General features: G+C 44.1%; 1 protein-coding gene across 1 annotated transcript in view; it reads right to left on the bottom strand.

Moving 5' to 3' along the window:
- Positions 1–21564, bottom strand: part of Dennd5b (DENN domain containing 5B) — a 127483-nt gene extending 105919 nt beyond the window's left edge. The window contains exons 1-2 of the mRNA XM_055605614.1: positions 21465–21564; positions 19325–19396 (exon numbers count right to left, since the gene is read on the bottom strand). Coding sequence (XP_055461589.1) covers positions 19325–19396; positions 21465–21564 — 172 coding nt within the window. The remainder of the gene's footprint in view (positions 1–19324; positions 19397–21464) is intronic.
- Positions 21565–23888: the final 2324 nt, after the last annotated feature.

Raw genomic sequence — 23888 nt, 5'->3', positions numbered from 1 at the left:
AATCACTGACTTTAACACACATCCATCCTCTCCACCCCAAAATGACACAACACGAAGGACGTAGCTGGCCGCACCCCGAAGGCTACTTTTGGTGTGAACAGATAAAGGTGGCGAGTGTGGGAACAGGGCATGAAGGGCTATTTTAGGAAGCCCTTTTCATATGGGTCTGTCCATACCATTGCTTCTCAGCAATCAGAGTAGGGAATCAAGGTTCGGTGCCCAGGAAGCCACACCTCCGTCTGCTCACTCAATACAGGTTTGCAAAGTGCCAGTCACCATTACCAGTTCCCACCTGCAGCTACTCCGAGATTAAGATACAAAAACTGACGCCTTATCAGAACCAAGTTTCCCTCAACTTGAAAGAATCATTTTGAGAACCAAGTTTCTTCTGTCCCTCTAAACTGCTAACACCTTAAAGCTGAATCTTTTTAATGTATTCATCTTATTTTATGTGTGAGTCTCCTGCCGGCATGTATGTATGTGTTCCACATGCATGTGCACCCATGGTGCCTGGAGACTAAGAAGTGGGTACCTAACCCGCCTACAACCAGAGACAGGATGGTTGTGGACCCCAGGTAGGTGCTCGGAGTTTACCCAGGTCTTCTAAAAAAGTGGCAAGTGCTCCTAACAGCTGAGCTATCTTCACAGACTCAAAGGTGAATCGCTTTAAATCTGGAGGTCTAACATGATATTCAGAAATATCTTTTTGTTTGTTTGCTATAAGGTCTCATATAGCCCAGGCTGGCCTTAAAATTCCTATGTAGCTAAGGATGACCTTGAGCTTCTTGTTGGCATTACAGGGTAACATTATAACATCTAGGATATAGCTAGATATATCTACAATCTTACACCACAGACATACAATATTAGAAGTATATTAAATTCTGGAGTCTCTCCATTTCTGCTTTTGTGCTTGTGGATCAGATGACAGCAGTTCCAGTGGCTTCCTACCTGAGGCTGTGCTCCTGCCAGGATGACCAGGATTCCAATCCTCTGAAACCACAAGCCCAGCTAAACACTTTCTTCTACAAGTTGCCGTGGGCATGGTGTTATACCACAACAGAAAAGTAACTAAAACAAGTTGCTTTATTAAGGTATTTTGTCAGAGCAATGAAATAAATAACTAATATACCACCCTGGTCTATCAGTTAGTGAATTTGCTCCATTCTCTGTGTTTATAAGAGAAGCCATCTATAGTTAAAAAACAAAAAAAGTCATGGAGTCTTCCTAGAAAGTGCCAGGAGAAGACTTCTGAATTGACTGCCTTGTTTCTGTCTGGGCCGAGCCACAGTCTGGCATTTGTGAGCTGAGGGAGCCCTCCCAATCTGCCCTCTGAAGATACTTTTAACTAAACTTTACTAAAGGAGGCAGAGGCAGGAGTGTTTGATTTTGGCTATAAAATAGGTGGGTTCAAGGGTTACCTGGGATTCTATCTTAAAATACCAGATAGGGCCAGTGAGATGGTCCAGTGGTAAAAACACTGCCTTATAGGCCTGGTGACCTGAGTTCCATACCAAGAACTTACATAAAAGTACGAGGAGAGAATGACTCTCCAAAGTTCTCCCCTGGCCGCTTACATGCGCACCATGTACAAATGTACCCTCCTTCCACTTGATAGTCATAATAAATATTAAAACTTTAAAAATTCTGAAGGAGCTATATTGACAGACAGTTAAGGAAATGACTGTGCAGTGCTCATTCACGTCGACATCCCAGTCTTACGCTAAGCGTGTGGTCACTGGCACTGACAATCTTACCGTCCGCAGCTGACAGCACAGTCTGATGCCTGACTCTTGATTCTAGGTCTATCCTAAACTGATCGGGCTGCAGTTGTCTGGTTCATCTGCTGCTATTTTGAGGTGTCACTGCTTTCTGCTCACCAGGGGAGACTGACAATGCTTTCCAACTTCTTGTTCATCTCTGCGCAAATGGAGACAGGAAACTGTGCCCAGAAGTTCACATTAATGTGAGGCTGGACTTTCTCTGTCTTGTAGTCAACTGGAAAGTTTCTCAGGATCAGTTGAGACTTCACATTCTTAAAATTCACCTAGTAGCCAGACAGGTAGCCCATGCAGCCCAGCACAAGTGCCAAAGTCTATACAGTAGCCCAGATTGAGTTGCAGCCCTCTTGCACCCTGCCTTGATTTCAGAGCATTCTTCTCCTGCTGGTAGGTGAGAAGGAGAAATCAGTTAACTTCAGTCCAGATGCAGGCTGGTCTTCCACAGTAATCAGTGCTCTACAGTGTTTTCTCTGTAAACGTCAGGCTGTACTTGTACCAAGTACACACCTGTACTCGGCTTCCAGACTGTTGTTCACTTTGGTGATCTCAGGATGGCTAAGCCTGAGATGGCAAACCCCAATCCACTCTGAAACTTTGTTTTCTTTTTAGAAACTATGTGTGTGTGTGTGTGTGTGTGTGTGTGTACGCGCGCGCGTACATGTGCATAAGACCTGGCTCAGCCCATAAGAGCACAGGCTGCTCTTCCAGAGGACCCAAGTTTAATTCCCAGCATGATATTACAGCTCACAACAACCGTAATCCCAGTTCTGTGCTCAATTCTGGCTTCTGCAGGCATCAGGCGTGTAAATAATGCACAGATATTCATGTAGGCAAAATACCTACACACATTAAAATTTCATTCATTCATTAATTAAACATTTTAAGATACAAAATCTGCAATGACAGAACTAGAATCTGATCTCTGGTACCGTCATCTCCAGGACCCACACAACTGTTATGCTAAAATGTTCATTTTAAATGGCTTTAGATAAAAGATAGAGGGCTGAAGAGATGGCTTGGTGGTTAAGATCCGTAGTACTACCCTCATTTAGAAAGACAAATGGGATGGACATTGGATATAGGAGAAAACAAGTAACAGGACAGGAGCTTACAGCACAGGGCCTCGGAAAGACTCTACCTAGCAGTGTATCAAAGCAGATATTAAGACTCATAACCAAACCTTCCACAGAGTACAGGGAATCATATGAAAGAAGGGGGAGTTAGTAAGTCCTGGAGAGTACAGGAGTGCCACAAGGAGCAAATATATCAGGGCACAGGGGTCTTTCATGAGACTGTTTCCCCAACCAAGGACCATGTATGGATATAACCTAGAACCCCTGCTCGGATATAGCCCATGGTAGCTCAGTGTCCAAATGGGTTCTCTAATAAGGGCAACAGGGTCTATTCCTGACATGAACCCAACGGCAAGCTCTTCGACCCCTACCTCCAAGAAGCATTGCTAGGCCACAGAAGAGGACACTGCAACCAGTCCTGAAGAGACTTGATAAGCTAGGGTCAGATGGAAGGGGAGGAGGTCCTCCCCTATTAGTGGACTTGGAAAGGGGCAGGGAGAAGATGAGGGAGGGAGGGTGGGATTGGGAGGGAAGGAGGAAGGGGGCTACAGCTGGGATACAAAGTAAATAACCTGTGATTAATATAAAAAATAAATATTTTTTTTTTAAAAAAAGGATCTGTAGTACTCTTCCAGAGGATCTGGGTTCGGCTCACAACTACCTATAACTTCAGCTCCAGAGATCTGACACCACTTTCCTCCATGGACACGTGCAACCATGTAGACAGACCCACACAGGGACACAGAAACAAAAATATTTAAAAAGTAATTAGAAATAAATTACTACACCTGGACAGCCCTACCTCCTTATTGCCCAGAAGTCTAAGTAACAAATATAAATGGCTAACTGTCCACAGATAAAAAAAAAAGTATGAATATTTTAAATCAAAGATTTACTCCTTGAGGGCCAGATTTGTTATCATTTACTCTTTTCTTGTATAACTAGGCAGAGTAAGAGGGGTGTTATTTCATGAGCAGAAGAGAGCCAGTCAGTGGTATCTAAGTATTATATACACCTTAAAGCATAATAAACTATGATGATTACTTTGATCATTGTTTTTCATTCTCAAAAACTATGTCATTTACTTTGTTTCACAGCTGAGTTTGCCAAGAGAAATTAGAAAACCAAACTTTTCCTAGAGCGTCTACTTTTTATTGATTCTATCAGAAGCACCATGAAAACAAAACAAAGACAACCTCCTGCAAACCCACAGCAGCCCTGGTTACGAGACCATGTAAGAGTCTAACGGAGACAAGGCAGGGACTGTGGGTGCCATGGAGATTTCAGGAGAATGAGAAAGTGTGCCAGATGAGTTCACTTGCAGCTCACTAGCAACTACATTTCTGACCAAAGCCAAATGCTGTCCTCATGTAACTTTCAAACACTTTCTAGTTTTTCCCCATTAATACCTGATTCTTTTTTTTTCTCTGTTTCATCAAATACTACCATGACTTTTCTTTCAAATGAGATCATTATAAACACACACACACACACACACACACACACACACACACACACACACACCTAAATTCATTTCAAAACACGAGAATCTGGGTGTTTTTACTAGAGCAAAACTAGACAAAGGAAGAGCTAAGAAAGTGCTAGGTCAAGGGGCGGTTGTGATGCACAAACCAACCTGGGAAGAGGATACAGACTAGGTCTTGCAGGTGCACTGGGGTGGGTGGGGGTGGAGGGGAGAACAGGAGGGATCAGATGGAGGGGGAAGATAGCAGGAAGAAGTACTGGGAGAGATAACTGAAACTGAGGGGGGCCAATACGGAAACCTAGTGCAATGGAAACTCTGGAATCTATGGGTGACAGTAGTGAAGGTTCCTAGCATGGGGGAAAAGAACCTAAACCAGCCATCTTCTGTCACGAGGCAAGGCTCCTAGTTGTGGGGCTAGGACACCAACGCAGCCACAAAACCTTCAACCGTCGTACGTCCTGCCTGCAAGGTGTGCTGGGGCAATGGTGCACAGAACTGTGGGCGTGGCCAGCCTATAACTGACCCAACTTGAGGCCCACACTATGAGCAGGAGCTCCTGCCGGCACTACCTGAACGACCAGGAACCAGTGGCTGGACAGCCCATAGACCCAGGATAGAACCTGTAATGGAAACTTTGGCTTCTTTGTAAACTCGGTTATGCAATGTAAACATGTCTGTGTTTTAATCCCAAGTGCGGGATCTTAGTTGGGCTTTAGATAGTTGTCTCATGCAGGGCGTGGTCTGCCAAGTGCAGCATGGAAAGGGACATGGTCTAGGGCTCTGAGGAAATGAATCTGAGAGCCCAGAGAGAGAAAATGGGGGGCGGGTGGTGTTGGCGTGTGGCATGTGTTTGGAGAGACCAGAGACTGACGGTGTAGCAATGTGGAGCAGACAGACAGAGAAAAACACTTCGTGTGCAGCAGCTTGGAGGAGACTGCTTGCTGTACGTCTGCTGTTGACAGAGATCGGTATATCCCCAAAAGAACCACCCTCTCTACTATCCAGGGTTGGGGTGTTGGTAGAAAGGAGGCAGAGGCATAAATACCCCAAATAAAGTGGAGTTTAAAAGAGAGCACTACAAGACTCAAACACAACTGGCAAAAAAAAAAAAAAAAGTCAATGGAATGATTCCTAATGATATTCTGTTATACTTGTTATCAGAGAGGTGTCATCAGCAGCTGATGGGAGCAGGCAGAGACATAGCCAAATATTAGGCAGAGCTCATGGTACCCTGCAGAAGGAGGGAGGAAGGGCTGTAGGGACCAGGGGGTGTTGAGGACACCATGAGAACATGACCCACAGACTCAACTAAGAGGGCTCATAGGGGCTTGCAGAGGCTGACATGACAATCATGGACCCAGCATAGGTCTGAGCTAGGTCCTCTGCATGTATGTTATGGTTGTGTAGCTTGGCACTCCTATCAATGGGAAAGGGGTGTCTCTTGACTCTTTGCCTGTTCTTGGGACCTTTTCCCTCCTATTAGGTTGCCTCGTCCAACCTTGGTATGAGGGTTTGTGCTTAGTCTTACTGTAACTTGTTATGCCATGTTTGGTTGACATCTCTGGAGGCCAGGTCTTATTTTGAAGGGAAATAATGGTGCAGTGTATTGGGGGGGGGGGGGAGGGGGGGGGGGTAGAGCTGGTAGGTGTGAAGGGAGGGGAAACTGGGGTTGAGGTATAATGTATGAGAGGAGAAGAAGGAAGGAAGGAAGGAAGGAAGGAAGGAAGGAAGGAAGGAAGGAAGGAAGGAAGGAAGACTAATTAAAGCCAGACATGCCTTTAATTCCCAGCACAGAGGCAGGTAGATCTCTGAGTTTGAGGCCAGAAAGTGAGTTCCAGGACAGACAGGAATACACAGAGAAACCCTGTCTCAAAAAATAATAATAATAATAATTATATATATATATGTATATGTATATGTATATGTATATATATATATATATATATATATATATATATATATATGAAAGCTTAACTACAACAAAGTAGTTTAAAGTCAACATTGACTGCCAAGAACAGCAACTGCCTAATACAAAACCAATCCTGCTTAGCCAGCAGAAGCAAAAACTCCTCTTCCCCAGGACACACTGGTTCTTACTGGCCTTTTTAGTGTCTTTCACTATACTCTAGCCTATATTCCAGACAGAAAAGCAACTGAGTTCACCAGGGTTCTTAATTTCTTTTAATAATAACAAATAATCACTGTGTATTTACTTTGTGCCAGGCATTGTTTATGTACAAGTGTCTGACAAGAGGAAACAGTACTATTTATATTAGATTTAAATAAATAAGTACCATTCCTAAGGCAATCTGACAACAGAACCTATACTCTTAAACTCTGCCATGTTGCAATTTTAAAGACAGCAGCTTTATATCATTTCTTTGAAATACTCATCACTTCAATATGCCACTTACCAGTAGAGCTTTGGTATAATCTATTGAAAACAACTGCTGAAGATTACTACATCTTAAATCAGGGAGTCCTACTTTCTGGTGTTCACAACACTGAGAGGTGCCACCTCACTTTTGATCAGAGCTGGGCTAAGTGACCAAAACCATAAAAAAAAAAAAAAAATGATGGGATGTTACTTCCAAGACCAAGTTATAAGCTACTTCGATATACATTTTGGGCGACTCTCATAATGGACTCTGGTAGAAGTAGCAGCCTTGTATTACTATATATAAGTAGCCTACATAAAGGCCTATGTGATGAGAACCCTAATCTGCTCAAAACCAGAGGCTGGAAGCAGATGCTACGGCCAGAGGCAGGCCTGGAGATTAGGAAGGTCCTTGCAAATGTCTGACTGCAATCTTGTTAGAGACTGAATTAGAACCACCCAGCCACTAGTCCCCGGTGCTTGGCCTGAGGTACATGCTTGTTATCCGGGAGTTTTTGTCTGGTCTGATGCTCAGGATTGAGCCTTGCACTTCAATCATGCTAAGCAGAAGTTCTGTCACTGAACTGTATATACAACCTATACCTGAGAGTGGTAAATTTTGGGGTAATCTGACTCAAGGTAATATTAACTGGTAAGATAAAACAGCACTATTGACAAGTTTAAGTTTTGTTGTTTTTTGTTTTTTTTTTTTTTTTTTTTTTTTTTTTGTAAGAGAATGTCTTACTCTATAACCTAGGCTGGCCTTGAATTAAAGCAACCCACTGTATTCTGGGTACTGAGATTGTAGGCATTCACAAACACATCCACATGACAAGTTTATTTATAACCCAAGTGTTAAAAACATCCTAAGATTTCAAGATTAAAAAATGGAATAATCTATTTTCAGTAACTGGTTGATTTATCAAATCTACATGTTAGCCTAACTTTAGAAACATTAGGGCAGGGCTGGGACTATCTCAGTGGTAGAGCATTTGCCTAGCATGGACAAAGCCTCAGGTCTACTCATCAGTGCTGCAGAAAACTAAGGGTCCCTGACTACACAGAGGTCAAGGCCAGCCTGGGTTATATGAGACTCAGGGTTTTGTTGTTGTTTTTAAGGTTAAATAATCTTTCCAGATGGATCCCTCTGTGCTTCTAGTCACTACTGGCTCTGTTCTGCTTCAGGCTCCAGTACCAAGATCTGGACCTGCAGGACAAGAGCACTGCAGATGAACTGAAGCAAGAAGATATCTGCACCGACAACCCAGTGCCCCCTCTGTTCTACACAACCTGGTCAGAGGTGACTACTGTCACCTGCTAAACGTTTATGACAGATTTTAGAAATAAAAAGTGTCTTCCTGGGGAAAAAAAAGCAAGAAGGACACATTTAAGATTATTAATTCATGTATACAAAAATACCCATGGTGGCATAAACAATAAACCAGAATGTGATAGCTGCCTTTCGAAGGAAATAACTAAATGGCTAGAGGCAGGTATGAGATTTGCTTTGCTTTGTTTCATTAAGACAAAGTCCCAGCTATGTAGCACATGCTGGCTCTAAAGTCACTGTGCAGGCCGGCTAGCCAGGAACTCCCCATCCTCCAGCCTCAGTCTTCTCAGTGTGGAGTTAGTTGTTTACCAAAATGCCCAGTGCACAGTGCAACTGTCTGAGTTCAGCCCCTCAGGCACAAATGGTGTAAGGAAAGAAGTGACTCCATAGAGTTATCCTCTGACCTCTACACACACACACACACACACACACACACACACACCCTGTCAGCAAAGTGCTTACACCCTTAGGAACTACTTTTGGATGTGTACACAAGACCACCAAGAACTCTTAAGCCCCATGAAAGTACCTGAGGTATACGTCAATCAACTCTAATAATGAAATACAGCTGACATTTTGGGGGGGCAATTATACCTTACTGAGCTCCGTACTAAGCACTACGCCTGCATTACCAACCAACACCAAGTATTTAACCAAATTCCTCTGCACAGATAACTGGTAGACATTCTTCTGGAATGTCTCCAGCAGGTGATCTAGGCATTAGAAATGTCAGTGCAAGCACCTGACACTTTGTGAACTAGTTATAGGCAGGTATGTGACATAAACTCAACATTACAAAACATACGGTTCCCTGACTTACTGATACAGAACGGATGTATTTCAAACAAACTATTTTACTCTCTGCCATAAAAACAACTTTAACCACAAACTGAAGCTTTGAAAAACAATGCCAAAACAAAAAAGACAAATTATTTAATAATTAATAATTAACACATTTTTCTTTAACTCAAAAACAAGTCTCATCTTATGCTAAGTAGCCTCAATAATTTTAATTACGATATCATTAGACCAGAAACAGATTTAAACGAATATACATATATTCATTTTTTTTAACAAAAGAGGGGGAAAAAGGGAGGAAAGAAAAATTAAAAATGTATAATTTGTATTTATAAATAAAGGTAGGTATGACAATAGGAAAAAAAAAAAGTTCTCTCTTCCACCCTAGCAAGATGCCAAAAGGAAAGAAGGCCAAGGGGAAGAAGGTGGATCTGGCCCCCGCCGTCGTGAAGAAACAGGAGACCAAAAGGTCAATCCTTTGTTTGAGAAAAGGCCGAAGAACTTTGGCATTGGGCAGGACATCCAGCCCTAAAGAGATGCCACGTGCTTCTCAAATGGCCCCACTACATTAGGCTGCAGCAGCAAAGGGCCATCCTCTTAAGCAGCTCAAAGTTTCACCTACCATTAACCAGCTCACTCAGGCCCAAGAACAGCTACCCAGCTGCTTAAGCTTGCCCACAAGTACAGGCCAGAGACAAAGCAGGGAAGAAGCAGAGGTACTGGCCCACGCTGAGAAGAAAGCTGCTGGGAAAGGGGACGACCCAACTATGAGACCTTCAGGCAGGGGTCAGTACAGTCACCACCTTGGAGGAGAGCAAAGGCTCAGCTGGGGTGATTGCCCATGAGGTAGACCCCATTGAGCTGGTGGTTGTCCCCTGTGCCCTGTGTCGAAAGATGGGGGTCCCCTACGGCATCAACAAGGGAGAGGCCAGGCTGGGGCGGCCGGTCCCCAGAAAGACTGGCACCACTGTTGGTTCACACAGGCTAACTCGGAGGACAAGGGTACTCTGACCAAGCTAGCTGGCGGAGGCTATCAGGACCAATTACAACAGCAGATACGATCAACTCCGCTGCCACCAGGGAGGCCACGTCCTGGGTCCTAAATCTGTGGCTCATATTGTTAAGCTGGAAAAGGCAAAGGCTGAAAAACTCGTCATTAAACTGGGTTAAATGTACACTTCTAGGTTTTCTGTACATAAATATAATTACAAAATTATTAAAAAAAATAAACAATACAAAAACAAATTATTTGAACTTTAAAATCAGATTCTCACCAGGCCTGGTAGAACCTGCCTTTAATCTGAGCACTCAGGAGGCACAGATTTGTGTGTTCAAGGTCAGCCTGGTCTTACACAGCAAGTTTCAGTTCAGCCAGGGCGAAACAGTGAGAATGTCTCAAACAACAACAATAAAATAAAATTTTCAATTAAAATCAAACTCTAGGACCTGGGGAGGTAACTCAGTGGCTAAGAGCACTCACTGTATGCTCTTCCCGTTCCCAGCACCCAAGCAACAGCTTACAACCATGTAACCTCAGCTCCAGGGGACCCCATGCCCTCTTCTTTGGGTACCAGGACACAACACACATGGTATGCATACGTACATACAGACAAAACACATATACACATAAAATAAATAAATCGAATTCTAGACCTACTACTTGCTTTCATATTTGTATGAAGCAGCATGGTCTGGTGCTTGGTGTCTGACTGTTAATTAATTTGCTCCCGAGGACGGCTTGCTGTCTCTTTTTGTAAAAAATTTACTTATTTATTATAATTTATTCACTTTGTATCCCATCTGTAGGCCCCTCCCTCATTCCCTCCCAATCCCCACATTCCCTCCCTCTTCTCCTCCCATTCCCCTCCCCAGTCCACTGATAGGGGAGGTCCTCCTCCCCTTCCCTCTGACCCTAGCCTATCAGGTCTCATCAGGGCTGGCTACATTGTCCTCCTCTGTGGCCTGGTAAGGCTGCTCCCCCCTCAGGGGGAGGTGATCAAAGAGCCAGCCCTTGAGTTCATGTCAGCGAAGGTCCCTGTTCCCCTTACTAGGGCACCCACTTGGACACTGAGCTGCCATGGGCTACATCTGAGCAGGGGTTCTAGGTTATCTCCCTGCATGGTCCTTGCTTGGAGTATCAGTCTCAGGAAAGACCCCTGGGCCCAATTTTTTGGTTCTGTTGCTCTCCTTGTAGAGCTCCTGTTCCCTCCAGGTCTATCTCCCCCTTCTTTAATAGGATTCCCTGCACTCTGCCCAAAGTTTGGCTATGAGTCTCAGCATCTGCTTTGATACACTGCTGGGTAGAGTCTTTCAGAGGCCCTCTGTGGTAGGCTCCTGTCCTGTTCCCTGTTTTCTCCCTCTTTCAACGTCTATCCCATTTGCCTTTCTGAATGAGGACTGATCATCTTACCAGGGTCCTCCTTCTTGCTTAGCTTCTTTAGGTGTACAGGTTTTAGTATGTTTATCCTATATCATATGTCTAATATCCACTCATAAGTGAGTAGATACCATGTGTGTCTTTCTGCTTCTGGGATACCTCACTCAGGATGATCTTTTCTAGTTCCCACCATTTGCCTGCAAATTTCACGATTTCCTTGTTTTTGGCTTACTGTCTCTTACAAACATGTTCTCACCTACAACTGTCCTTGTTTTGTTAACCTTGTTCCACCTAATTTAAAGTTGATTGGTTAAAAAATGCTTATACACCGAGGCAGGGCAGAAGTTGGGAGGCTTGGCCAAGGTTCTTCTGCTTGGAGGAGAGGAGGCTTGGGTAAAGGGAGACAGGTACTGGAAGAGGAAGGAAGCAGAAGGCTGTGATGGGTTAGTGTGGAGAGGAGCATGTGGTATGGATGGAGGAAAGCAGCCCAGATGAAGAGCATCAGCAAGTATTTTGAAATCCGGATAGGAGGTAGCCCAAATAAGACGTATTAGAGCAGATGGCATGGGATGGGGCTTGGGAGGAAAAGGTAGCTTAGGAGGTTACCTGCCCAGCCCCAGGTGAAATAAGTCTACCGCAAAATCCATCTTGTGTCTATGTCTTTTATTGGTTGTGATAGCAGGCTACATAATACTACTGTAATAATTACAGGGCTAATAATAAACATTATTAGACCACACTTTTAAGATATCTACAACATATATACATGAACACAGTTAACTGATACTATCAAGAGAAATGTGGAGAAAATGGTTCTAATTCTCCCTGCTATAAAGAAAGAAAACATATTTAAAAAGGAAAAAAAAAATTAAAGGCTGTCTACCATCATCACTATCACAAAGCCAAAAGTAACTTCAATATGCACCATCTGAAACTTCCTTCCTTCCGTGTTCCTACCCAAAACCTGTCATGTGGACTTAAGTTCAAGAAAAAAAAAAAATGCAAATACTACCTCTCTAAATAGAACTAACCACTCTGTTGTTTCTTCATTTTTCTCTTTCCCTTCCCCCCCCTCTCTCTCCTCTCCCTTCCCCACTCTCGCTCCTTTCTTTAGAGATAGTGTCTCACATTTGCAGTCTGGCTTCAAAATGTGGTACAGGCTGGTCCTGACCTCTTGAGCTTCCTACCTCAAGCCCTCCAAGGACTGAGATTCCAGCTCCTCTCTTCTTTATTTGTTTTCTTCTAGGAGTTTTGCTTCATTTACGCAAAATAAGTAAGTAAATCCACAAACCTCAGAAGGCACTACTTTACACAAGTCATTTTCCAGACCAGGTGCGATAGTGCACACACTTACTCCTAGCACTCTGCGAATCTGCCCGGGAGTGGCCTAGCTGGGTCTTGGGGTAGCACTATTCCTAATTTCCAAAGTGGTTGTACAAGGTTACATTCCCATCAACAATGGAGGAGGGTCTCACTTTGTAGCCCTGGCTAGTTAGAACTCATTCTGTAAACCAAATTAGTCTCAAACTCATAGAGAATTGAGAAGTTCTGTTTTTATTTTACATTCCGTCCCTGTGAAATAACAGGTGGTGCTTATTTTCCTTAAAATATTCTTGTATACACTCCAGTTTTAAATTTTAAACAGTGTATATTCCTGTTATAACTGAAAATCCACAGTTCGTTAAAAAATAAAAAGCATTTACTGCCCTTTGTATTTCAAACCAAGTATTGTATTTATCTTTACTTATAGAAGAATAAGAAAATGACATGAGAACTAAAGTCTAAAAGCTTCACTTTATAAGTCTTTCAGGTGGTGTTTAAAACAGACATTCCTCAAGAAGTCTATTACAATTACAGAAACACACTGGGTCTGGTGACACTCTTGCCATCCACGTGCGAGGCAAGAGGGTCAGGAGTCCAGAGTTAGTCCACGACTGTTAAAGCCAGCATGAGATATGAGACCCTACAAGCCAAACAGATAACTTGAAACAAACACATGTTCAATTTTCTAGATAAACCTGAGATAGAATGCAAAAGAATAAAACATGGAGGATCCTCAAACTCTTGCTGTTTTTGTGTTTTTGGTTTGGAGACACAGTTTCTCTGTATAGCCATGGCTGTCCTGGACTCACTTTGTAGAAAGGCTGGCCTCGAACTCACAGAGGCCAGCCTGCCTCTGCCTCCTGAGTGCTGGGATCGCAGGTGTGTGCCACCACACCGGCTCTCTTGCTGTGTTTTAATGCTCGACTTATTACACTCACTGACGTGGGGAAGGGATGCCAATGCCAGCACCTCTGTGAAGGCCAGAGGACAACTTCCAGGACTTGGTCCAGTTCTCTCCTTCTACCAGGTAGGTCTCTGGGGCTAAGCTCAGGTCGTCAGGCTTGGGAGAAAGCGGCTTACCTGCTGCGTGGAAACACTTTTAGTTATCATGGCTGTTGGGGTGGTGTGATGACGCACCTGTGGCAGTCAGACAGCATCTCTGTGGAGCTGGTTCTTACCTCAGGTCATCAGGCTGCAGCCCAGGCTCTCACAGTGGTCACTGTTATGCCCTTTCCCCAAAAGCAACTTACTAATAACAACTAACAAGCAACAACTACATGCTATTACAAGTTCATCTTTCTCTTCCTCTATATCCTCTTCCTCTATTTTTGACAGTTGATAAGGACAACTGGCTTATTACATAGAAAGATTAAAACAGTGATTTTCTTTGACCACTCTTTCCCTCCAGACGCTGACTCCCCATGCCTGGAGGGACACCACACCAACAAGGACTGCAGAGTCTCCTGAGCTCCTGGCCCCAGGAAGGTCTAATTTTTAGTCTCTGCCTAAATAAGCAATTTCATTTTATGAAACTTTCCAAGCACATTTTATTCATAAAGGGGAAGAGGGCATATTAAATCATATACAAACAAAGCAAATTAAAGTAACTATTAGAAATATAATTAAATAGATAATTTAGACATTAAAGAAGAAAAACTTTTTAAAGAAAAATTGTTCACACAACTCAAATCCACACTAAAATCTGAGTTGTTTCTTCAATTCTTGAAACAGCTTTTTATGGAAGCCTAGAGCTTTACATTGTGCAAGAAGCCTGAACAGACTGAAGAGAAAGGCAAAGGCCCATAACCTAATGCAAGGGAGCAGGGTTAAAGGAGAGAGGTTGGGGAGAGACAATGGGTGCCGAGCATGTCCCACACCCAAGAGTGCACTGTCTCACTACTTCAGAGACCTTAAACGCTCGTCAGCTTAAGTCAAGTCCCAAGGTAAACTTTAATATTAAGCCTTTATTATCAAGAGCAAGGAAATTAAAATCACTTTTCACTTGCACTTGAATAATCTCTCACCACACACTAGTGCTTCAGTCCCTTCAAAGACTTTCAGGAAAAAGCTGATCTTTTCCATAAGATACAAAAAAAAAGTTAACAACATGCATATACATGTCAACAGTTGTTGTGTTTCCAGGCCTCTGTCCCCAATGGCTCAACAATACATGTCTACTTAATGGCCTTACGTCCATATTCAGAAAACTAAATTTTTACTCCTGCTTGAATGAGATTTAATTTCAGGAGCAAACAGTTTTGGTAAACGTTCAATAAACAGGCTGAGCAATTGTGCAGTGCCACGGACTCTGAGTCTCTGTCAGCAAGTACATCTCTGGTCAGGGCTCCAGGGCTAGGGAGCTCTGGTACTGAAGTCTTAAGTCATGGCCTTATCAGAAGTCACACAACAGGCTGTGGGGACGGGTCACAAAACCAGGGAAACACTAAAGGATTATGAGCATGCAACAATGAAAAATTAATTAAAAACCAAATGCATAGGGAATCCTGTTTCTGCCTCTATTGATCAAGTTCACTGTAGCCTTGGTTCTGAACATGATAACACTTACAACACACAAGATGTCTTGCCATCAGACACCAGTGAATGCTGTCTCCGACAACATGGATCAGCCAAGACTGCTGTATGCGTTATGGTGTTTTTATACTCTGCACCTGAAGTTTTCTCCTCTTACAGACACATAGATGGAGGTCTGTGTCTGGTGCAGGCCTGTAATCCAGCTACTCAGGATGCTGAGGCAGAATCACAAATTCCAGGCCTAGCTGAGGTACCAAATGAGCACCCGCTAACACTGGTCAATTTGTGAGGCTCTGTCTCACAACTGATAGTTTTTAAAAAGGTAGCCGTGGCTGGACGTGGTGGTAAACACCTGTAATCCCAGCACAGAGGCAAAAGTCTGTGAGTTTGAGGCCAGCCTGATCTACATCCAGGACAGCCAGGCTATACAGTGTCTCAAATGGGAGGGTGGTCTGAGAGTTAAGAACACAGTTTTGTTCCTCCAGAGGACTCAGGCTTGATTTCTAGCACCCACAATGCAACTCAGTTTCAGAGGATCCAACTCCATCTTTTGACTTCGTTGCGCACCAGGCTCACATGCAGTACATAGAAATACATGCAGGCAAAACATTCACACGCATAAAGTTAAATCAAAACACTTTAAAGTAAAAAGGGCTTGGGATGTAACTCGGTGTCTAGTGCACAGGAGACTATGGGCTTAATTCCAAGGACTGAGAAGAGAATGAGGGGATTCAGATGTGTTAGGTACTGTGTAGCCCTGCAATCTTAACACTTGGGATGTAGAGCCAGGAGGACCTGAAGCTCAAGATCCTACAAGTAAGTTCAAAGCCACCCTGGGCTACATGAGACCCTGTGTTCAAAAATAAGAAAAGAAAGATTTTTACTATCTTTCTACTGTTACTCCTCAGTGTGGAATTATTTTATTAATTTCTGTCTGGATAATACTGCATAAGAATACTTAATTTTAAAAATTGTCACCTTGGGGCTAGACAAGGGTCATTGATTAACAGCACTTGCTGTTTCTGCAGAGAGCCTGGTTCAGTACCCAGGACCCACACAAAGGATCACAACAATCCTAACTCCAGTTCCAAAAAATGGAAATTTTGGTTTCTTTTAAAACTCAAGTTATATTATGTAAATATGTTTTTGTTTTAATCCCAAGTGTGGGATTTTTGTTTGGGCTCTAGTTTGTCCACAGCTGATAACTGTCTCTTGCAGGGCCTGGTCTTTGCCAGCTGGTAATGACCTGCCTCCTGCAGCACGGAGATGTGTAAAAATCTATCTGGCTAAAAGTAGTCATGATTGGAGAGATGGCTTAAAAGTTACAACAACTGTGCTCTTCTGGAGGACCCAAGTTTGGTTTCCAGCACTCACACTGGACACCTCACAAATGCCTGTAATTCTAGCTCCAGGGAACCCAATACCTTCTGGTCTCTATGGACACCCATATATATAGCGCGCGCGCACACACACACACACACACACACACACACACACACACACGAAACTGAATTTAAATCTTAGTAATTCTTAGTAAAAGGGGGGATTATAAGAAACCCTCAATCTAGGGAATCTGCCTACAAATTTCTGTGCCATTTGTCACCCTCTAAGTGCAAATGCTGTGTTCCAAGCTAGAAAGAGAGAAGTTGTCAATATCAGCAAAAGGGATGAGCAACAAGTGGCTATTTAAATGTTTCCTACCAATTTCTGCCCATATGCCCCTCTCTCACTCTCTCCCACTTGTCTCTTCCATCAGGAACAAGACAGTTTACAAAAGATTCACAGTAAGACCTGTCAGTGCTTCCACTAAAATGATTGCTCACTGTGACACACAGAGCTTTCAAAGTTGGAGCTAAGGCTGTCAGTAAAGAAAGAAGTACTGACAGGAGTGAAAAAAAAAAAAAACAAATCAAATAACCTACTTTGACATAATCACCTCAGAGGTACCAATGTCTATGTTTTTATAAACTGTGAAATCACAGTCATTGTTTTTGTGAACAACTGCACAAAAAGCTAAGCATGAGCAGGGTACTGAGAACGAAACTTGTGTCCTCTGCAAGGGCAATGCATGTTCTCGCTGAGCACCCTCCCTTTCTAGGTAGCAATACAATAAGGAAAACCAAGAGAGCAATAGGCGATGCAACTTCATGAAGACTGAGGTGAAAATAGAGGGCGATTTCTTTTGAAGATTGACGTACTTATACATATGAGCACTTTATTTGCATGTAAGCCTGCATGACAGAAGAGAGCGCCAGATCCCATTATAGGTGACTGTCAGCTACTATGTGGCTGCTGAGAATTGAACTCAGGACCTCTGGAAGAGCAAACAGTGCTCTTAACTGCTGAGCCGTCTCGCCAGCTCCCCAAAGGATGATTTTTGAAGAAAGGGTTGGAAACTGTGTGGTGGATCACTTCGTGTGCCTAGAATTTAGGAAGCTGAAGCAGGAGGACTGGTTCCAGTTCAATTCCATTCTGGGGTATACAATGAAATCATATCACAAACAGACAACAACAAAAAGAAACACAACAAAGCCAACCCAACACTCAGAAGGGAAGAAAACCAGGAATCTGAAGTCAGCCGCTACTACTTATTCAGACAATAGCCCATCTATCTTAAATAAAGGATGAGGGAGAAGTGCAAAAGCCACTGAGACATCCAAAAGCTAAGAACTTTGTATGTCAATTCGACTTCCCACAAACTATAGGATAATTTCTCCATGTTAAATAAATAACAGAGTATACTGCAAAAAAGAGGGCGACAGTTGGGGCAACAAACAAACAAACAAAAACAACTTCAAAGGAGAACCCTAGCCTGACAGAGCGGTTCAAGCCTGTAATCCCAGCATCCAGAAGGCTAAAGCAGGAGGGTCACTACCAGTTTGAAGCCAGTCTGGCTAGAGTGAGGTATACGCACGCATGTGCGCGCGCACACACACACACACAAATACATAAGTAAAGCACAATAAGAACAAAATACAAGTAAGCCTGGGAGTGTATGTAGTTCAGGGGCAGAGCTATACTTAGCACACACAAATTGGTAGCTTCAATCCCCAGCACCCTCTCCCCTTGGGAGAAAAAACATCTATTTGGAAATACAAAGGGCTAAAGTGTATAGAAACATAAACCTCGTCAACTCTACTGGCTGACCATGCCAGGGCTGATAAGGACGCACATGAAGAAGGAAAGTGCCAGTGCAATTTCCCAAGACAACTGTCCAAAGCCACACGGAACCTGTATGCACTCTTTAATGCCACCACTCTGAAGTTCTATAAACACTACCCATCATGTCTGACATTAGCTTCTAAAAAATAAAACAAGCAGCCGGGCGTAGCAGCGTACGCCTTTTATCCCAGCACTCAGGAAGCAGAGGCAGTTGAATCTCTGTGAGCTTAAGGCCAGCCTGGTCTACAAAGTGAGTCTAGGACGGCCAAGGCTACCCAGAGAAACCCTGTCCCAAAAAAACAAAAATAAAACAAGTTTTTGCTTCAGTAATAATAATAATAAAATAATGCCTTGCTGACACCTATTTAGATACAGCTGGGATTTGGTTTGTTTGCTTGTTGGCTGTTTGGTTCTGGTGTGTGTGTTTGTCTGAGGCAGTGTCTCCAGAGTTTTGGGGTTGTACATGTGCTATCATGTACAATGACTGATTTTTAAAATAACAAGTTAATGGTATGGATGCATACTTTTAATCCAGCATTGGTGAGGCAGCAGTAGGCACATTTCTGTGGGTGTAAGGCCAGCTTAGTCTACACAGTGAGTTCCAGGATAGCCAGGGCTACAGAGAGAGACACTGTCTCAAAATAAATACATACATATATACATGCAGGCTTAACTGTGTCATATGTTACTTTAAGAGGAAAGGAAATAAATTATGGTAAATTTATAGGCAGATAAATTACGAAGACAATTTTTATCTTTCCACAAAACTAATATATACATTTTTTTAAAAAAATTAGCCTTCTGAAACACTCCATAAATTGTTAATCAAATGCTATGACAAATGAAGCTGGGTGATTGACTAGAGCGGGGAGGGACAGGTTAGCCTCAGAGCGCCTCTCTAACCAAATGTCAGTAAAGCTAATACAATTGTGGATGGTGGTTCTCGGCTACAGCTCCAGTGCTTTGGAGGCAAAGGCAGGAGAATCAGAAGTCCCAAGATCATCCTGAGCTACACAATTGAAGTAGAGGGTAGCCTGGGTTACCTGAGACCCTATCTCAAATACAAACAAACAAAAAGGTCTCACCTGCTGGAAGTCTGAATGGGCTTCTTCCGTGTAGCAATGCTAAGAATGCATAGAATCTTTGACAGGGGCCTCCTGGCAGGGAATTAGGCTATTGAAGTGCTGCTCTAAGAAAGATTAATTCAGTTATCTGAGGGTTGGCTAATTGCTGGCACAATAAGTCATTACTGAGAGACAGAGGAAGCTTACCCAATCTGAACATCTGGAGCCTTCTCTAACCACATGATCGTTTCTGTATGCTCTACCATGCCACCCCTTCTGCAGGATCATCTGGATCTCCAGCTTCCAGCTTCCAAAAGTGTGAGCTAAACAAACCATCTCCTACGAACACACCCAGCCTAAGGTGTTCTGTCACAGAAACAGAACACCAGGAGCACACAGCTTCCTGACCTCCAAAGGAAGCTCTAGCCCCCACCTCCCAACTGCTGACTACACTCTGTATCTGTGCCCATGCCTGACCCCTCTCTCCCCACAGCTCAGTCAACACGTTTCCTCCTCTTTTCTATTTATTCAACACATCAGTGGTTTCATGGCTTTACATTTCTATCTAGACTATCTGGACTTTCCCCGAGAGACATCTTGTTTACTATCTCCACTAAGGTCTAGCAGGCACTTCAAATCTAACATGTCTAAAATGAAACTGAACTAAACTTCAGTCTGATTTTCCATTAGTCTTCCTCTTTCCATACAGAAACTCGGAATTGTTCAGGCCCAAACCATTTCAGTCATAACTGGCCTTGTTCCTCGACTAACTACCAGATTAGCAGAACTCAATCACGTGAGTGGTGGTGGCACACACCTGTAAACCCACTACTCAGGAGGCCAAGCAAGAGCCACCACATTTCAAGGTCAGCCAGGGCTACACACAGCAAAACTGTATGCAAAGGAAAAACCTCAGACAAAATCATCCCATTCATTAATAACTCCTGATGATGCACACACAATCTGACTCATTATTCCCCTACCCACTTTCACCTCCACTAACGACACAGTGAACTATTCTCCTGCTTCCACTGTGTCCCTCACACCCACAGTCCAGCAGTCACCGTCATTCTTTGTTTGTTTGTTTGTTTGTTGGGGCTGGAGAAATGGTTAAAAGCAATGGCTCTTAGGCTGAGTGGTGCACACCTGTAATCTCAGCACTCAGGAAGGAAGAAGCAGGCGGATCTCTGTGAGTTCAAGGCCAGCCTGACAACCAGAGCTACACAGAGAAACCCTGTCTCAAAAAACCAAAGAGAGGAAAAAGAGAGAAAGGAAGGAAGGAAGGAAGGAAGGAAGGAAGGAAGGAAGGAAGGAAGGAAGGAAGGAAGGAAGGAAACAACGGCTCTTCCAAAGGATTCAAATTCAATTCCCAGTACCCACATGGCAGCTCGTAAAGTCTCTAATCCCCAGTCACAGGGGACCCAACGCCCTTTTCTGGTCCCCTTGGGTAGCAGGCACACATGTGGTACACAGATATGCATGCAGGTAAAACAGTGAGCCACATAAAATAATAGTAAAAATGTTAACTCCACTACATGTATGTCTGTGTGTCTATGGCACAGGTGCTCTTGGGCAGGCACACAGGTATGGAAGCCAGAGGACAACATGTGGGACAGAGCTCAGGCATCAGCCTTGCAGCAGGCACCACCACTGTCCCACTGACAGGCGGTAACCCCTTCAGAAAGTACGTCAGATGACACAGCTATGGTCAAGGTAGGAACAACCTTTGAGGTCCTGCACCATTCTCCAGCCACTCTCTTGCTATTGCCCATTCTATTCACAGTGGCCTAGTGGCTACCTACATCAGCCAGTCACTGTGGCTTGCTGTTTGTTCTGCCTGCAATGCTCTTCCCTAGACCAGGAATGGCTCTCTCGTCCTAATGCGGTGACCCCTTAATACAGTTCATGTTCCTACAGTCCTACATGACCTCACCACAAACTTATTTCCACTGCTACTTCTGAGCTGTAACTTTGTTCCTGCTGTGAACTCTAAGTATCTGAGAAGCAGGTGGTCCTTAGGCAGCCTCTGTGAGAGGGGCAGCGGACACCCCCCGAGGGTCAGGACCTAAACAGCCCACAATGTTTGCTTCTCCAACCTCCTTCAGGGGCCATGTTCAAACGTTACTTTCTTCACGAGGCCTCCCCCACCTGTGTTACTTACGATCCAAGGCTGGTGTACTCCTGTGACAGAACACAGGCCCGTGCATTTCTAGGGTGTAACCGCCACCATCTACATACAGTAACAGCTGTTCTGATGCCATTTTTCTGATTCATCTTTACTCATATCTCCTTACTAATCTGGACAAAGTAGCTGGATGTGCTGTGGAAAGCCTCCATCTCAGCCACTGTGGCCACTGAGGCAGGAGGATCACAAGTTGAAGGCCTTTCCAAAATACACAGGTTTCAGGTCAGTATGGGAACTTAAATGAAGCCCTGACTCAAACACAAAAACTTTAAAAAGAAGGAGATGTAGTCAGCATGTATGAGGCCCTATGTTAATCTCCAGTCCTGAAGGACAACAAAAGTAAGGAAAACCATCTGGACCTATCTTCATTACTTGTCACACTAGAATGCAGGCTTCTGCGTGGAGGCTTTTCTCTTTGCAGACGTTACCTGTGCTGCCTAACCTCCACACAGAACCTTTAAAATCCATTCATTCAATGACTGAATTATCACAATCAGGCAAAAATACTTTATCATCTGAGCACTCCAAATACTCTGAGCAGAAAGGCCACACTATCATACTCACTGCAAAGAAGAAAACACAATTTGTGTCCCAAAGAACGTCTAAGAGGCCAGTGACATGGCTCAACAGGCAAGTATACCAGCTGCCAAATTTGATGACCTGAGTCCAACCCCTGGATCCTACACAGTAGGACAGAACTGATTCTCCAGGTGTCCTTTGACCTCCACATTCGTGCCACAGCAGACAAGCATACACCCATACCCACACAAAATAAATAAATATTTAAATTTTTTAAGTGGCTCCACTCGATGCTTCTAGAGAACGTGAGTTCAGTTCCCACAGCTAACATCTGGTGCCTCACAACCCCAGCAATTACACCTGCTGGAACCCACAAAAGCAGAATGAGAGACTTTGGTTCCCCAAAGTTGTGCTCTGTCCCCAACATGAATGGTGTGGCACACGCTGCCCTCCCCCTCATACACAGGACACACACACAAAGTAACACAAATGCACAGAATCATCATTTCTAGAAAGTTTAGAGCTATTTCTTCCTTAGGTACTGCTTTTCCTCCAGTCTTTGTTTCTCCAACTTCTCCTGCCCTTTGTTGGATTTTGAAACAGGGGTCTCACTCTGTAGCCCAGGCTGACCTCAAACTCACACCAATCCTCTTGCCGCAGCCTGGTAAGCACTGAGACTACAAGCATGAGTCCAGGTGTTACAAAAAGAAAAGAAAAAGTGCTGAAGACAGAAAATTTAAATTACATTAAGATAAAATATTTTGTGCCATTTGCCTTAAAAAGCCCCAGAACACACTTTTCAAAACGTGTTGTTTTGGTGTTAGTAGACAAAAGAGAAGGACAAATACAGGCTTTTTTTCTTTCATCAGTCATCTGGCATAGAAGGCCTCCAAGAAACCCTAGTTATTGGGAGAACCGGTCCTAGAAAGAGAATTCTTTTACAAGCACAAGAGAAATCTTTCTCCAAAATCACTGTGAAGACATTTCCCCCAACTTCATTTCCTTAGCAATGCCATTCTCACCACATACATGAAACCTTAGCTGAAAAAAATAGTATGATTACATAATTACACATTCAGGAAAAACCTGGTACTCTACTATTCCTCTTTTTACAAAGATTAAAACCATCCTTAGTTTTGCTGTGAAGCTGACTTAATAAAAAGATGCTGGGCTATGACTCGGGGCTGTCTTTTTAAAGGCTCGGCAGTTCTGTTTACAATCATTTATTATTTAACCCATTCTTCCCCGCTGTCTCCTCGAAGGAAGGGAGAAAAATCCACACTGGTACAATCAACGAAGGATGCTATGTTCCAAAGAAGCTGTTCTGAAAGGCTATGACCTAAGTGTTTAGCACTGACACAGATAAAGTTCAGGTGGTGGGTGTCACGTGTCTCAACCTCTTAAAAAAAAAAAAATCACGATTCGGATCCCACGGAGGAAAGCAGCGTGAAAAATTGAGTCAGTCATTTCTCCAGGCCTGCTCTCCACCACCCCCCATTATCCTTCAACAGCCGGGGTTCCCGGGGTAGGTCCCCAGCTCGGTCCGCACTGCGTCACCAGGCCAGTCGCCGGGGGCCGCGCTCCTCCAGTGACCCTCGGCGGCGACCGGCCGTGCGTCCCTCTCGGGGGGGCTCGTCCGACCGCGTCAACGCGGGACCCGGACAGGAGGGCAACAAAGCCTCGGGCCAGGACCCAAGCGTCCAAAGGTCCCGCCGGCCCGCGGCACCGCCACGGCCGCGGGATTCCAAAGGGCGACTCGCTCGTGCGCACAGCGCCGGGGAGGGGTGGCGCCGGCCGAGCCCGCTAGGCCCGAGCGATCGCCCGCCGCCGGGGCCGGGCTCCGCGAACCGCCGCGCAGCCCGGGCGGCCGCGCGCGCCCTG

The sequence above is a fragment of the Psammomys obesus genome, unplaced genomic scaffold (assembly GCF_907164565.1).
Source record: "Psammomys obesus unplaced genomic scaffold, mPsaObe1.curated_primary_1811, whole genome shotgun sequence".
Lineage (NCBI taxonomy): Eukaryota > Metazoa > Chordata > Mammalia > Rodentia > Muridae > Psammomys > Psammomys obesus.
The sequence above is the reverse complement of the archived record's forward strand: the minus strand, read 5'-3'. Positions and strand labels throughout refer to the sequence as shown.